Here is a 14,662-nt window from a genome sequence, read left to right as displayed (position 1 = left end):
GTCCCGTTTCCTCCCGTCACCTATACTCGCTGGCTGACACTGCCTGGATTTTAAATCCTTTCTTTAGAGATGGTGCACAGACCCAGGACATAAAACGCTTTTGAGTAATCAGAGAAGAATGTGGTCAGCAAGTATTAGTCTGGGAGCATAAGAGAATATACAGTACTTCCGAAATATGCCTCTCCCACTTGTAGGGGATAGGCCAGCAGCCCTGTGTGTCACAGAGAGGGGCCCAGGCTTCTGGACTACTGGCAAACTTGTTCACACCCCCGGTACCTTGTCACTCGGCTTCTGTTCCTGACAGGTTCTGGGAGAAAGGCAAAGGGGGAGAAAATGCACAGTGGGGCGATCAGTGCAGCCCTGTGTAAATCCCGGTGAACTGTGCCTCGACCTCCACAGGAGAAAAGTTGAAAACACAATGGCACCTGGGCCAAGTACAGAGGAGGTCAGTCTGCAGCATCAGAAGCTCAGGGAAAGTGAACAGGACACAAAAGTCACCCACCTGCATCAGCTCCAGGCTCCAACAGGTAAAAGTGACTTGCTGCTCACGGCTAGTGCAGCTGGACTGTGCCATACAGAGCTCAGCACTTTAATATGTCCTCTTTTTTTGGCTTGTGATCAAATGTATAACTTTTCAAAGAGAGTGTCGAAGTGACTTCGGAAGGGAACAAAGGAGACAGTGTTAATAGTGGAAGGTGACCGAATAGATTCCATTATTCTGGTTACATGAGAGAGCAAGCTGTCCAGACTGGCACCATTTCTGTGGGAAATTCATGCCTACAAGTTGACCAAAATAATGCCAAGATTTTTACTTGATGGAAATTAATTAACACAGTGTCAGGGAATAAGCATCTTTCAGTTTGCTAACATTTTAGCAAACACACATTGGTCAATGGGTATATAGGGAGGTATAATACTGTTCCTTTTTTTTAATCTTTCTTTTCGGTTTTTTTTAAAAGTTATTTTACCTATCTATATTTGTGCTTTCATAACTATTGATTTACATTTTCACTAATGGACAGTACAGTTTGTACAGTATTTGCCTAGGGAGTCCTTGCATTTCTTGTATAGCCTCATACTTCTTGTTGGACCAACCAAAGCATGGTGAAAAGACGTAAAGTGCATGAGTTTTCGGATCCCTTCACCCCACTCCCAACCCAGATTATTGCAACTTTGGCCCAATGACAGATGGAAGTTAATATTCTATTCACAGAATCCAGTGTTATTTAGAACTAATTTGGCTACTAGATCTCTGCACTTAGGTGGCCTCTAAAAATCCTTTTCAGTCTTTCCTTCACTTAATGTATTTATCCCATAAATAGATGGTTTACAATAAAATAAATGAGAAAAACATCACTGTGATCTCATAGACCATAAATCAAGAGCACACTGGTTCAAATTTGTCTCTCAGAAATTCAAACAGAACATTTGAAAAGCAAATTAAAAGAAGAATTTACACAGATGAATTAGCATGCATAATTCCTTTGCTACTGCTATTTCATGGCAACTAGGGGGGACAGTGGAAAGCAAATCATAAGGCCAAAGTACAATAACTTATTGAAATCATATTCAGATTGTTTTGATAAGAAATTCATTCTTTAACTGTGTTTTTGTACTGTAACTGGAACGTGGTGAAAGCCCATGATCTGGGATTTTAAACCAAATGCCAACTAGTGTCTGGGTTCACTTGAGGTGGGCAGGTTATGCATGATTTCAGGCACAAATTAGAGAAGTAGTGAGTGATTTTTCCAAACTGGGTTTGCATTTTCGTATTACTCCACTTCTATTCAGTGGAAGATAGAAGATGAAAAACTTTAGGCAGAACGAGCTAGAGACTTAAAATTTGAAAGACTGGGCTTTAAATTGGGTTGAAACAGGAAAGTAGAAGTGTGCTGGAACTCTGACGCCCAGAGCAACACATGCAAAAGCTGGAGCGTTGACCCCTTTAGAAAGGCACTTTTTTGTTATAAACATTAACTCCTTCCCTCTGAACATTTACATGCATAATAGGTGCATAAATGTTAGGACATTAAGAACATAAGAACATAGCCTTACTGGGTCAGACCAATGGTCCATTAAGCCTAGTAGCCTGTTCTCACGGTGGCCAATCCAGGTCACTAGTACCTTGCAAAAACCCATGGAGTAGCAATATTCCAGGCTACCAATCCTGGGCAAGCAGTGGCTTCCCCCATGTCTCTCAATAACAGACTAAGGACTTTTCCTCCAGGAAATTGTCCAAACCTTTCTTAAAACCAGCTACACTATCCGCTCTTACCACAACCTGAGTGAAAAAATTTCCTCCTATTGGTTTTAAAAGTATTTCCCTGTAACTTCATCGAGTGTCTCCTAGTCTTTGTAATTTGTGACAGAGTGAAAAATCAATCCACTTGTACGCGTTCTACTCCACTCAGGATTTTGTAGACTTCAATCATATCTCCCCTCAGCCATCTTTTCCAAGCTGAAGAGCCCTAACCTTTTTAGTCTTTCCTCATATGAGGAGTTCCATCCCCTTTATCATCTTGATTGCTCTTCTTTGACCCTTTTCTAGCGCCACTATATATCTTTCTTGAAATAAGGAGACCAGAATTGAACACAATACTCCAGACGATGTTGCACCATGGAGCGATACAGGGACATTATAATATTCTTAGTCTTGTTAACCATCCCTTTTAAAATAATTCCTAGCATCTTGTTTGCTATTTTGGCCTCCGCCGCACATTGGGCAGAAGGTTTTATCGTTTTTGCCTCTTTTGTAAGTTTCTCTTCATATTCTTTCTTAGCTGTCTTTATCAATGCTTTGCATCTAACTTGCCAGTACTTGTGTCTCTTCTTATTTTCTTCATTCGGATCCTTTTCCAATTCTTTAAAGGATATTTTTTGGCTCTAATAGCCTCTTTCACGTCACCTTTTAACCACGCCAGCTCTCATTTCCTCTTCTTTCCACCTTTGCCGATACGTGGAATACATCTGTTCTGGGCTTCCATGATGGTATTTTTAAATAACATCCATGCCTGGTTTACAGTCCTAACCTTTTTTAGCTTCTTAACCATTTTCCTCATTTTATCATAGTCACCCTTTCGAAAATTAAACGCCTCTACATTAGATTTCTTTTGCGACGTCACTCCTGATATCAGCTCAAATTTGATCATGTTATGATCACAGTTTCCCAGTGGACCCAACACAGTTAACTCCTGTACTACGTCTTGCATTCCAATAAGGACCAAATCTAAAATAGCTCCCCCCTCTTGTCGGTTGCCAGACCAGTTGCTCCAAGAAGCAGTCATTTATAACGTCTAGGAATTTTACCTCCCTAGCACTCCCCGATGTAACATTTAACCAGTCAATATTGGGACAATTGAAATCATCCATTATTATACTGTCACCCAATTCTCAAGCTTTTCTAATCTCTGAAAACATTTCTTCATCTGTCTGCTCATCTTGTCCAGGGGGATGGTAATATGACTCTACCTTTATATTCCTTCCCTTCACACATGGAATTTCTATCCTTAAGGATTCCACACTGCTATCCATGTCATGCAGAATGTTTATTTAATTTGATTCAATTCCCTCTTTAATATATAGTGCAACCCCCCTCCAATTTGATCTACTCTATCCTTGCAATTTAATTTGTACTCAGGTAACACAGTGTTGCACTGATTGTCCTCCTTCCACCAGGTCTCCGAGATTCCTATTATATGCATGTCATCGTTCAGTGCTATATACTCTTAACTCTCCTTTTTTATTTTTTAGGCTTCTAGCATTTGTATAAAGACACTTCAAATTGTATTTTTTTCCATATTTTTTTCCTTGCAACTAGAAGACAGGGAAATTCTGAGTCTTTTATTCTGCCTTCCTCTTAAACCTTCCTGGTTTTCTTTCACCATTATTGGAACCTCTCTACTGGGACTCCCTAAATATCCTTTTTCAATAGTATCCTTCAAGGATACCTCACACTGAACCATTTGCTCCCGGGCGACTGTTGGCTTCCCCCCACATCTCAGTTTAAAAGCTGCTCTAACTCCTTTTTAAACATTAACACCAGCAGCCTGGTTCCATCCCGGTTAAGGTGGAGTCTATCCTTTCTGAACTTTGGAGCTCTACCTGTCTCTTGGGTCCTGCACGTAGAACTGGGAGCATTTCTGAAAATGCTACCCTGGAGGATCTGGATTTCAGTTTTCTACCTAAGAGCCTAAATTTGGCTTCCAGAACCTCCCTCCCACATTTTCCTTTTTCATTGGTACCTACATGTACCAAGACAGCTGGCTCCTCCCCAGCACTATCTAAAATCCTATCTGACGCGTGAGGTCCGCCACCTTCGCCCCAGGCAGGCAAGTGACCAGGCGATCGTCACACTCATCAGCCACCTAGCTATCTACATGCCTAATGATCAAATCACCAACTACAACAGCTGTCATAAAGTTTCCCTCAGAGGCAGAAGCCCCTTAAGATACATCCTCAGTGCGAGAGGATATTGCATCCCCTAATTTCAACTTGGCTCTTTTGAATGGCAGTCTGAGCAGAAAATACACTTCTTCCTCCATATTCATAGGGGTTAGGGTCAAAGACGGCCCCATGAATATTAAAAAAATCATTATTAAGTTTTTGTTTTCATATTCGTGGGGTTTGTGGCCAGTTGCATAGTATGGGGTGTGGGGGGAGGGGTAGTCTTGCTCAGGGCACCGGCACCCTCCTCCTCTCCGCTCCCCCCTCCCCCAGGGCCATGCACGCCTCTTCCTTCGTACCTTTTTAACTTTGTACCTTTTTAACTTGCTGCCCGCATCAGCTTTGGCGCTCTCGTCACTTCTGGGACCCGTGCCTGGGAAGTGAAGTCAGAGAAAGTGGTGAAGCTAATGCAGGCAGCAAGTTGATGTGCCGAAAGGTATAGGAAAGAGGCACTGTGTGCGGCAGGGAGGGGGAGGCAGGGAAGAGGGCGGGAGAGGGGCACCACCACCCCAGGCGCCACTCACCATCAATATGCCATTGTTTGTGGTATAGCCCTCGCAAATACCATGAAATCACAAATAAAACGTATCTTTAGTATTTGCGACCACGCTGAAGCAAGTGCTGAACTTTCCTTTCTGAACCCATTTCTCTGCATGCTTTTCTTCTTCCTGCCCTGATCACCCTCATACCTCCCCAAGAAAGAAGATGGCAGGTTGAGCCCTTCTCCCCAAACCCATAGGTCCCCCCCACCTGGTGGTCTAGCATGACAACCAAGTGGGAACAGTGCCCACTTGATCCTGTTTGGTGTAGCAGCCTGTTCAAAATGGCTTGATGGCTCGATTCCACGTTCTCCAGCGACACTTCCAGTTTGTGACGCTCCCTTTCGGTTTGGCCACAGTTCCATGCACCTTTACCAAGGTGATGGCAGTTGTAGTGGTTCACCTATGGAGGATAGGCATACAGGTGCATCTTTACCTGGACGATTGGCTGATCAGAGCTCCCTCACATCAGGAAGGTGAGCGTGCTGTACAGGAGATGGTGGATCTCCTCCAGAGGTTTGACTGGATAATCAGCTTCCGAAAAAGTCAACTAGAACCAACTCAGTGCTTGGAATATCTGGGAGTCCATTTCAAGAAAGCATAGGGCTGTGTCTTTCTTCCCAAGCCACTCAAAGAGAAACTCAGGAAGCAGATCTTAGAGATTTTGGCCTTATCAAGCCCCATGGTGTGGCATTACCTTCAGGTGCTTGAGGGTGGCTTACCTGAAAGTTGTTCCCTGGGCGAGAGCGCATAAGCAGCCACTCCAGGACTCTCTTCTCTTCAGATGGTTACTACAATGACACTCTCTGCAGACACAGCTCCCCTGGTCTTCTGGGGCAAGATGCAGCTTGCATTGGTGGCTTCGGGGGATGCCCTATTGAGGGGCATGTCTCTCAGAATTGATCCTCACAACTGATACCAGCATGAGCAGCTGAAGAGTTCACTGCTGTGATCGTCCGCTCCAGGGCAAGTGGACTCCATCGGAGAGCAAGTGGTCTATAAATAATTTGGAGCCAAGAGCCATTTGTTTGGTGCTGAAGGAGTTGCAGTCCTTCCTGACAGGGTGTTTTCAGACAATGCCACAGCGGTAGCTTATGTGACCAAACAGAGAGGCATGGGAAGTGCTCCTCTATGCCTGGAGGCACAGATGTTGTTCCAGTGTGTGGAAGTGCACTTATAGGCCCTCTCACCTGAGGCTGGAGTGGAGAACGTCTAGGCTGATTTTCTCAGCAAGCAGACTCTGGATCCAGGGGAGTTGTCTCCATCCCAGAGGGCGTTCACCCTCATTGTGCAGCGCTGCAGAAGACTGGAAATGGATCTCATGGCCACTGCCAAGAATGCAAAGGCAGATTCCTTCTGTAGTCGAAGAACCTGCGACATTTGTGGCTTGTGGAAAGACCTGGAAGACTTTCCAGTTATGGTGTGCCAAGGAGCAGATAGAGCCTGAGAAAGCTCCCATTTTGGCTCTCCTACAAGCCAGACTTTAAAAGGGCCTAGCGGTTTCAGTTTCAAGGTACAAGTAGCCAGTCTCTTGTGCTTGAGGGCTCGGAGAGGCATGTGGTCGTTGGCATCTCACCCAGACATCACTTGGTGTTTCAGGGGAGTTCTCAGATTACATCCCCCACTGCGTAGGCCTTGCCTATCATGGGACCTTAATGTTGCTCTGAAGGGTCTTCACCGAGGAAGATGTGGGGGAGTTACTGGTGCCAGAAATGGTATTCAGTTCTTATGAATCAGATAAACTCAAACAAATCTCTGTAACACTGGAAGATGTAACGGGTCAATTTAACGAACTGAATGGTAGAAAATTGCCTGGACTGGATGGTATACATTCCAGAGTGCTGATAGAATTGAAAAATGAACTTGCAAAGCTATTGCTAGAAATTTTTTTTCTAAAATCCAGTGTAGCACTGGAAGACTGGAGGGTGGCCAACGTGACCCAATTTTTAAAAAATGACCCAATTTTTTAAAAGTGTTACAGAGGTGATCCATGAAATTATAGACCAGTGAGTCTGATGTCAGTGTCAGGCAAAATGATACAGACTATTATAAAGAACAAAATGACGGAACATATTGTGACCGGGCGCGGCCAAGCTGGGCTCAGCAAGTCGCCTTACCCGGAGCACATAAACCTCAGCCGAGCGGTTATGCGAGGTTCTAATGGTAGCTTGGTATTGAAATAATGAAAAAACAACCATTTCAAAATCAGAGGTGCAAATTTTCTGGAATACTTTATTAAATAAAAATCAAAACAAAACCTTCAAATCGGCTTACTTCAGGTTTGTATCACCTGGTATCCTGGCAGCATTTAGAACACAAACAATGGTCAGCTCCCAGCCTAATATCTCAAAAGAACAAAGAAAAAACTTGTTCCTAATGTAAAGCTTTCTTCAAACACAAAACTTCCAGCCTTCTCTTAGGGTAGTACACATTCCACATTTTCCTCCAAGCTTCCCAAACAGGAAAAAGATTAGCTTGTTTCCATACTTTCAGTAATGGGCTGCTCTGTTTCCTCTATCTCCATATCATATGCAAAATCTTCATCAGCCAACTCAATGTCCTGCCCAAACCCAGTCTCACCACTCTCTGTGACTTCTATATCACCCACTTCTGCCTGGTCTGGTAGACTGTGGCTTCCAGATTCCTTGGACTGGCAATCTGCGACTTGCAACTGGCTGGGTTGGGAGCTGATGTGTACTCTGAAGCTGGTGCTCCAATTGCATCTGGAGCTGGCTCCCCTGCTTTGAGAAAACCACTCTCTTTTCTCTCACTGTAGGGAGCTGATTAGTCCTCCCTACAGGTGTGTTAAGGTAGCCTGTCCTCAGAGAGCTTCTCACCTGGCTTAAACCAATTTGAGCCTGATTGGGAGTGGCTTGTATTCCAGCCCTGCTCTTTCCTTTCCCTGGCTCTATGCCTGCTGGGAGATGTAGTCTTTCCACTTGTTTTCTTATAACTGGCTTAGGTAAAGCTAAACCAGATCTGCCTGCTTTAGGCAAGGCTTTAGGAGGTTTCATTGCAGGAAGGCTTGGCTTGTAAGTATTCCTAGGAGCTGCTTTGGGACTCTCCTTAGCAGGCTTAGGAATACTTTCTAGGATTTTAACCCCATTTCCCTTTTCTGGAAAGGCTTCCTCGCTAGGAACAGGGGCAGCCCTGTGACAATATATCTAAGCATAAATTAATGAGAGAAAGCCAGCATGGATTTAGTTAAGGGAAATCTTTCTCACCAATCTACTACATTTATTTGAAGGGTTGAATGAACATGTAAATAAAGGTGAGCTGGTTGATATTGTGTGTTTGGATTTTCAAAAGGCATTTGACATAGTACCTCATAAAAGACTTCTGTGGAAATTAGAAAGTCAAGGGATAGGAGGTAATGTCTTTTAATGGATTAAGAACTGGTTGAAAAACAGACAACAAAGAATAGGTTTAAACGGTCAATATTCTGAATGGAGAAGGGTTAATAGTGGGGTTCATTTCATAAAATACCCTTTACAAATGTCATTTCAATTTTCTTAGTCCAAGTTATCCAAAGGTGTAAATCCACTATGAATAGCCCCTGAACTTAAATCCTTTTAGTTACTATCAAAGGGGCTGAGCCTCAGATCCCCGAGTGTTGTATGTGTTTTACGATCACACTAGAAAGGGAATTAACCTCACTGGCGCATGCTCCCCTCCTGCCCTGTTGTTAATCAAAAATAATAATAATAATAATTTATTTCTTATATACCGCCAAAGCCATAGAAGTTCGAGGCGGTTTACAGTGAAGAAGAGCTGGACAATCAGCGAATGGGTACAATCAGCGAAAAGGTACAATCAACAAGTACAATCAGTAAGTGGAACAATCAGCAGAATAGATACAATTAATAGAGCTAAGAAGGGGGGCTGGAGCAATGTAAGGGTCAGGAGAAGGTGAGATGGAAGGGAGGAGAAAGGAGGTCTAGGGGGGAAAGGTAGGGTAAGAGTCTTGGATTACAAATCGGTTAAATAGATTAGTTTTTAATAATTTTCTGCAGTTTAGGTAGGATGAAGAGCGCGAGAAAATATTACACAGCCAGACATTTAGATCACAGTTCTTCAACCGCCGGTCCGCGGACCGGTGTCGGTCCGCAGAAAATTTCTGCCGGTCCGCATAGGGCCGGCGAGATCAAATCGGCAGTTAAATTTCCTGCCGCCTGCGGTTCCTCCTGACTGCGGTTCCTGCTGATTAATGTTCCTCCCAGCCTCAGGCGATCAAGATAGGCTGCCAACGTCGGGGCCTTCCCTCTATGAGTCTCGCCTGTTCAGAAACAGGAAGTTGAAACAAAATAGGCGGGACTCAGAGAGTGAAGGTCCCGATGTCGGCAGCGTGTCTTGATCGCCACCCCTGCCGAGTTGCTGAAGAGGGCCGCGGGGAAGTTGCGATTAGACCGGAGAGAGCTGCAGATTGAGGTCAGCGTGTGCGAATAAGATCCTGGGGAGCCTTCACAGTGGCTGTCTCCCCTCCCAACAGCTCTCCTATTTGCCAGGGCAGTGATTTTCCGGCAACTTCCTGCAGGCAAGTACCGAGAGCTGCTGGAAGGGGAGGAAGCCACTGTAGGAGGCTGGGAAGGTTTGGAAAAGGGAGAGCTGTTACTGGACTTGAAGGGAGTTAGAAGGAGAGATGCTGCTGGGAGGGGTGGAGGGAAAGGGATGGGAAGAGAGTTAATGTTGGATAGAGGGAGGAGGGAAGGGAGAAGAAGAAGAGATGCTGCTAGGAGGGGAGGAGGGAAAGGGATGGGAAGAGAGTTACTGTTGGATAGAGGGAGGAGGGAAGGGAGAAGGAAAAAAAGGAAGGAGGGTAGGGAGAAAGAAAAAAGGAAGGAAACAGCTGGCAGGGAGATTACAGGAGGGGAAGGGGGTCAGGGTGGAATGGAGAGATCAGATGAGAGAAAGGGAAGAGAGAGAGGAATGAGAAAGTAGAGAGACATTGATGCTGGAAAGGGGGTCAGCAGAGAAATGAGAGAGGGATAAAGATGCTAGATCTGGTGTAGGAGAGATAAAAATAAAGAAGGCAGTGAAGCTGGAATGAATGATGTAAAAAGGAGAGAGGAGGATGGACAAGGAAGAGGGGCATAGAAAGAAGTCAGATACATATGGAAGGGGGAGAGGGCAGACATTGGATGGAACGGGCAGATGGTGGAAGGAAAAGAGTGAAAAGAAGATGAAAGCAGGAACCAGAGACAACAAAAGGTAGAAAAAAATAATTTTATTTCTATTTTGTCATTAGAATATATCAGATTTGAATTATATATCCTGCTAGAGACATAACTGGGGACTGCAGTATTCTGTTAGCATGATATTTCTATGTAGCATTCTATAATAACTTGGCTTGTTCAGTTTTCTTGATAGTAGAGGGGATATATGTGAAGGGGAGGGGAGACAGGGGTTTTGTTGGTCTTTGCTCTGTATATTTATATTTATAAAATCACAATTGTTCAGAATATTGTTTCTTTTTATACTTTAATAAAATACATTCAATATAAAATCATAATTGCAGATGGGATCAGATGGTTTGCGGGGACCGAGCTCGCGGAGATGGGGCGTAAACGGGGTTTTTAAATTTTAGTCCTAGTAGTTTGCCGGTCCACAAAATAATTATTTTATTTCTGCCGGTCCACGGGTGCAAAAAGGTTGAAGAACACTGATTTAGATGACCTGCTTGGAAGGCAAGAGTTTTGTTCAGGTGTCTTTTGTAATGGCAGGCTTTTAGAGTTGGATGGCTGAAGAGATGAGCTTTGCGAGTGGATCTGGATGGACGATACATGGTAAAGTGGGGGACCATGTATAAGGGGGCTGAACCATGGATGGATTTGAAACAGAGGCAGGCAAACTTGAACAGCACTCTCGCCTCCAGGGGCAGCCAGTGTAGTTTATAGTTCTTAAAATAGGGACTTAACTTTTAGATCCCGGGCAGGGTTTGTTGAAAATAGGCAGTGAAAGTCGTTACTCAATCTTTCCTGCTGTCTCTGCTAGTCCCTTCGCCAACGTTAAGCTAACTGTCCGTTTCGCCCTCAGGCTGCATCAGGGCTGTGGACCAGTATAATGTTGCGGCTCTATGATTCACAAGCTCTGCTGTGGATTTACACCTCTGGATAACTTGGACTAAGAAAATTGAAATGACATTTGAGAAGGGTATTTTTTGAAATGAATATACAGTGGTACCTCGGTTTGTGAGTGCACCGGTTTGCAAGTGTTTTGCAAGTCGAGCAAAACATTTGCAAAATCGGCGCCTCGGAAACCGAGCATGCCTCGATTTACGAGCGCCCCCCACCCCCGCGATCCGGCACCCTCTGCTCACGTCGCACCCCCTCCCCGCCTCGATCCGGCATCCCCCAGGCATCCACCCACCCACCCGATCACATTTCTTACTCCCGTTTGGCACCGACACCGGCACCAATGCACAGGACATGCCGGTGCCGGTGCCCGAAGATCTGCCTCCTTCGCGCTGGGCCTTGAGCATCTGCGCATGCTCAAGGCCTTCGAGTTCTCATTCTTTCCGAGATTCTCGGAGATCCGAGGAAAAGTATTTTTTGTTTGCTTATTTTGTTTACACCACAGCGCCAGTGTGGGTAGCAGAGGGCAAAGGGGGGTGGAGTAGGTGAAGAGGCTATAAAATAAACCTAACAGGATGTTTGGGAAAAAACACCCAATTGGGTAGGAAAATCGAATCAAAATATTTATTTCCTGAATCGGGCAGCACTATTCAACACAGACAAGTGCAAAGTGATCATAGGGAAATAATCTTACTTTTAAGGATAGTTTCAACACTGGGACTATTCTTTGGTTTATTTGATATTTTTTTTTTTGGAGGGGGGGGGATCTGGTAATTTCTTTCTGCTTTTTTGGACTCATTTGGAACCTGGGCTAAGACAGTGCCTTGAGCCTTTCATTGGTACACCGTCAAAAGCACAGAGGACAACGGTGCGCTGACAATTCTGCGTCGACATTTGAGCGCAGGCCAAATGCGCGCTGCCACTTCTGCCACTTTGAGGCCTTCCATTTTACGCTCTGAGGGTGTGTGTGTAGGGGGAAACCCCCCCATTACACTGAAAACTCCCATTCTCCTTCTTGTTCTCGGTCTTTATGACTTTTCAGGGAGCGCGAGGACTTCTAAGTGTAGTGGGGGGGGGGGTTTCCTCCCCCACATCCCCTTAGAGCGCAAAAGGGAAGGCCTCAAAGCGCTGAAGCGGCAGCATGCATTTGTCCTGCGTACAAATGTTGGCACGCTATTGTCCTCTGCGGTTTTGACCCATCACCCTTTCATCTTAGGCCATTTCCTAGTTTATTCCTTCTGCTATCCAGCCCAGTAAATCACTGTGACTATTTGTTGACTGAGAAATATGGATGAACTCAGTTTCCCACAACATGCAGCACCTGCAAATTTGTAAGATCTGACCTTGCAGCAGCAGCAGGATGTGATGCGCTTAAGTACTTCCCCTGCTGCAGTGCCATATTGGATCACTGAAGGTCGAGAGGTAGCTCAGTAGCACTTCTGGATGCAAATTCAGCATTTGCCATGCTCATCTCCTGACAGCCTCAGTAGAGGTTTAAAGCTTTACTGGGGAGGGGGAGAAGGGGGAGTTTCTATGGGGAGGAGGCACTCGTCAAAATTATCCTTGGGGCCTGAAATTTGAACTTGTGCCAGTGATCAAAAACTAAAATTAACACCGTACTTGAACAAACAGTTGTACACTACCTGGTATTAAAATTGGATATATGTTCTATAAATGTGAAATATTTGCATATGTCGTGTGTACGTGCTGAAACTTATTTGTACTTTCCTTTAATTCTAGGATGTGGAACGTTTACTCTTCTTTCATCTGTCATTGCATCTGTAAGTGCACTTCTGGTGGGTTATGAGTTAGGGATAATCTCTGGAGCCCTTCTTCAGCTCCACAGTCTACTGGAGCTTAGCTGCCCACAGCAAGAAATAGTAGTAAGCTCACTTTTGACTGGAGCCTTACTAGCGTCGCTCACTGGTGGTTTCCTGATAGACCATTATGGAAGAAAACCTACTATCATTATATCATCGTGTGTACTTGTCCTGGCAAATTTACTCTTGATATCGATTGTAGCATATGAAGTTCTCATCGTAGGACGCATTGCCATAGGAGTTGCCATATCTCTTTCTGCAATTGCAACATGTGTTTACATTGCTGAGATTGCACCACAGCACCGACGAGGCCTACTGGTATCCTTAAATGAACTGATGTTCGTAGTAGGTATTCTTCTTGCCTATATTTCAAATTATGCATTTGCTGCTGTTTCTCATGGCTGGAAGTACATGTTTGGTATAATTATTCCACTGGCTACCTTACAGGCTGTTGCAATGTACTTCCTTCCACAAAGCCCTCGGTTCCTGCTTATGAAAGGCCATGATGGAAGAGCCAGCAGGGTGCTCCAAAAGCTCATGCCAGCCACTGACACTACTGAAGAACTCACTGCCATTAAGGCTTCCCTTAAAGCGGAACACCAATATAGCTTCCTGGACTTATTTCGCTCTAAGGACAATATGAGGGCCCGAATGTTGATAGGCATCACATTGGTATTTTTTGTGCAAGTTACAGGACAGCCTAACATTGTATTTTATGCTTCTACTCTTCTGAAGTCAGTTGGCTTTGATAGCAATGAAGCAGCCAGCCTGGCATCTACTGGAATTGGAGTAATTAAAGTAGTTGGCACAATACCAGCCATCTTCTTTGTGGATAAAGTAGGAAGTAAACGCTTTCTTTGCATTGGATCAGCAGTTATGGCAGTATCATTGATCATCCTGGGGTTGGTAAGTCTAAAAATAGACGTAAATTTCAGTAGCATTTGCAGAAGCCATACTCAACCCAACCAGTCCTGGGAAGATTCATTTGTTCATGACCCAAGGAGCTTGAACTTCAGCAGGGATTCTCACCAAGCAGAGTTTGTTGGTACAACTTCATCTAGCAGATCCCCTTTTATTACACAAGAAATCTTGGAAACTACAAAGACTGAAGAAAGGAGCTGGAGAACTGTAGTAGTTCATTCATCGACAGTGAAACAAAGAGAACTCCCTGAGTCACCGCATACTGACAGTCCAGTTCCAGCTTCTTTGAAGTGGACGTGCTTGGCAAGCTTACTTGCTTTTGTTGCTGCTTTTTCCATAGGCCTTGGACCAAGTAAGTGCTCACAAATCATTTTTCTTACATGGATAAAACAGTAACTTCTTTGCACAATAAGACAATCTCTAGTGGTTGAAATGTGATTACACAACTCTTTTCTTAACTTTTGACAAAGTTTTAAATATTATACTATGGTGGACTAATATTCAACATAGTTTGCAGAGGCTTAGTAAGAAAAAAAAAGAAAGGAATTCAGTGGAGTACACAGTACATATGAAAACTGGGGGGGGGGGGGGAGGGAGGGGAAATAACTGAACCAGAATGCAACACCAGCAGAATAAGGTCTTTTCCTGGCAAGCAGGGGAGGTGCCACCCCTTGATTGTACTCACCATTTTCCTAGTCCCGCTACTCCATGCATGCACTGAGGTATAGGCGTCGGAACGGGGGAGGCCACATGGGCCATGGCCTCCCCCCAAATTGGCGGTCACTGGTTGGTTTCCTGACGTTGCATTTTAAATCTTTGGGGCAGCTGTCACACAGTGTCAACGAGCAGGCCTGCCCTGGAACCCTTC

At 44.6% G+C, this 14,662-nt stretch overlaps 1 protein-coding gene across 3 annotated transcripts in view; it reads left to right on the top strand.

Moving 5' to 3' along the window:
- Positions 1-289: 289 nt before the first annotated feature.
- Positions 290-14,662, top strand: part of SLC2A12 (solute carrier family 2 member 12) — a 60,385-nt gene continuing 46,012 nt past the window's right edge. For all 3 annotated transcript variants that reach the window (XM_033939905.1, XM_033939906.1, XM_033939907.1), the window contains exons 1-2: positions 290-527; positions 12,794-14,146. In XM_033939905.1, the coding sequence (XP_033795796.1) occupies positions 419-527; positions 12,794-14,146 (1,462 nt within the window). In that variant the 5' untranslated portion in view covers positions 290-418. The remainder of the gene's footprint in view (positions 528-12,793; positions 14,147-14,662) is intronic.

Source organism: Geotrypetes seraphini, chromosome 3, assembly GCF_902459505.1.
Source record: "Geotrypetes seraphini chromosome 3, aGeoSer1.1, whole genome shotgun sequence".
Lineage (NCBI taxonomy): Eukaryota > Metazoa > Chordata > Amphibia > Gymnophiona > Dermophiidae > Geotrypetes > Geotrypetes seraphini.
This window is presented reverse-complemented; position numbering and strand designations above follow the sequence as displayed.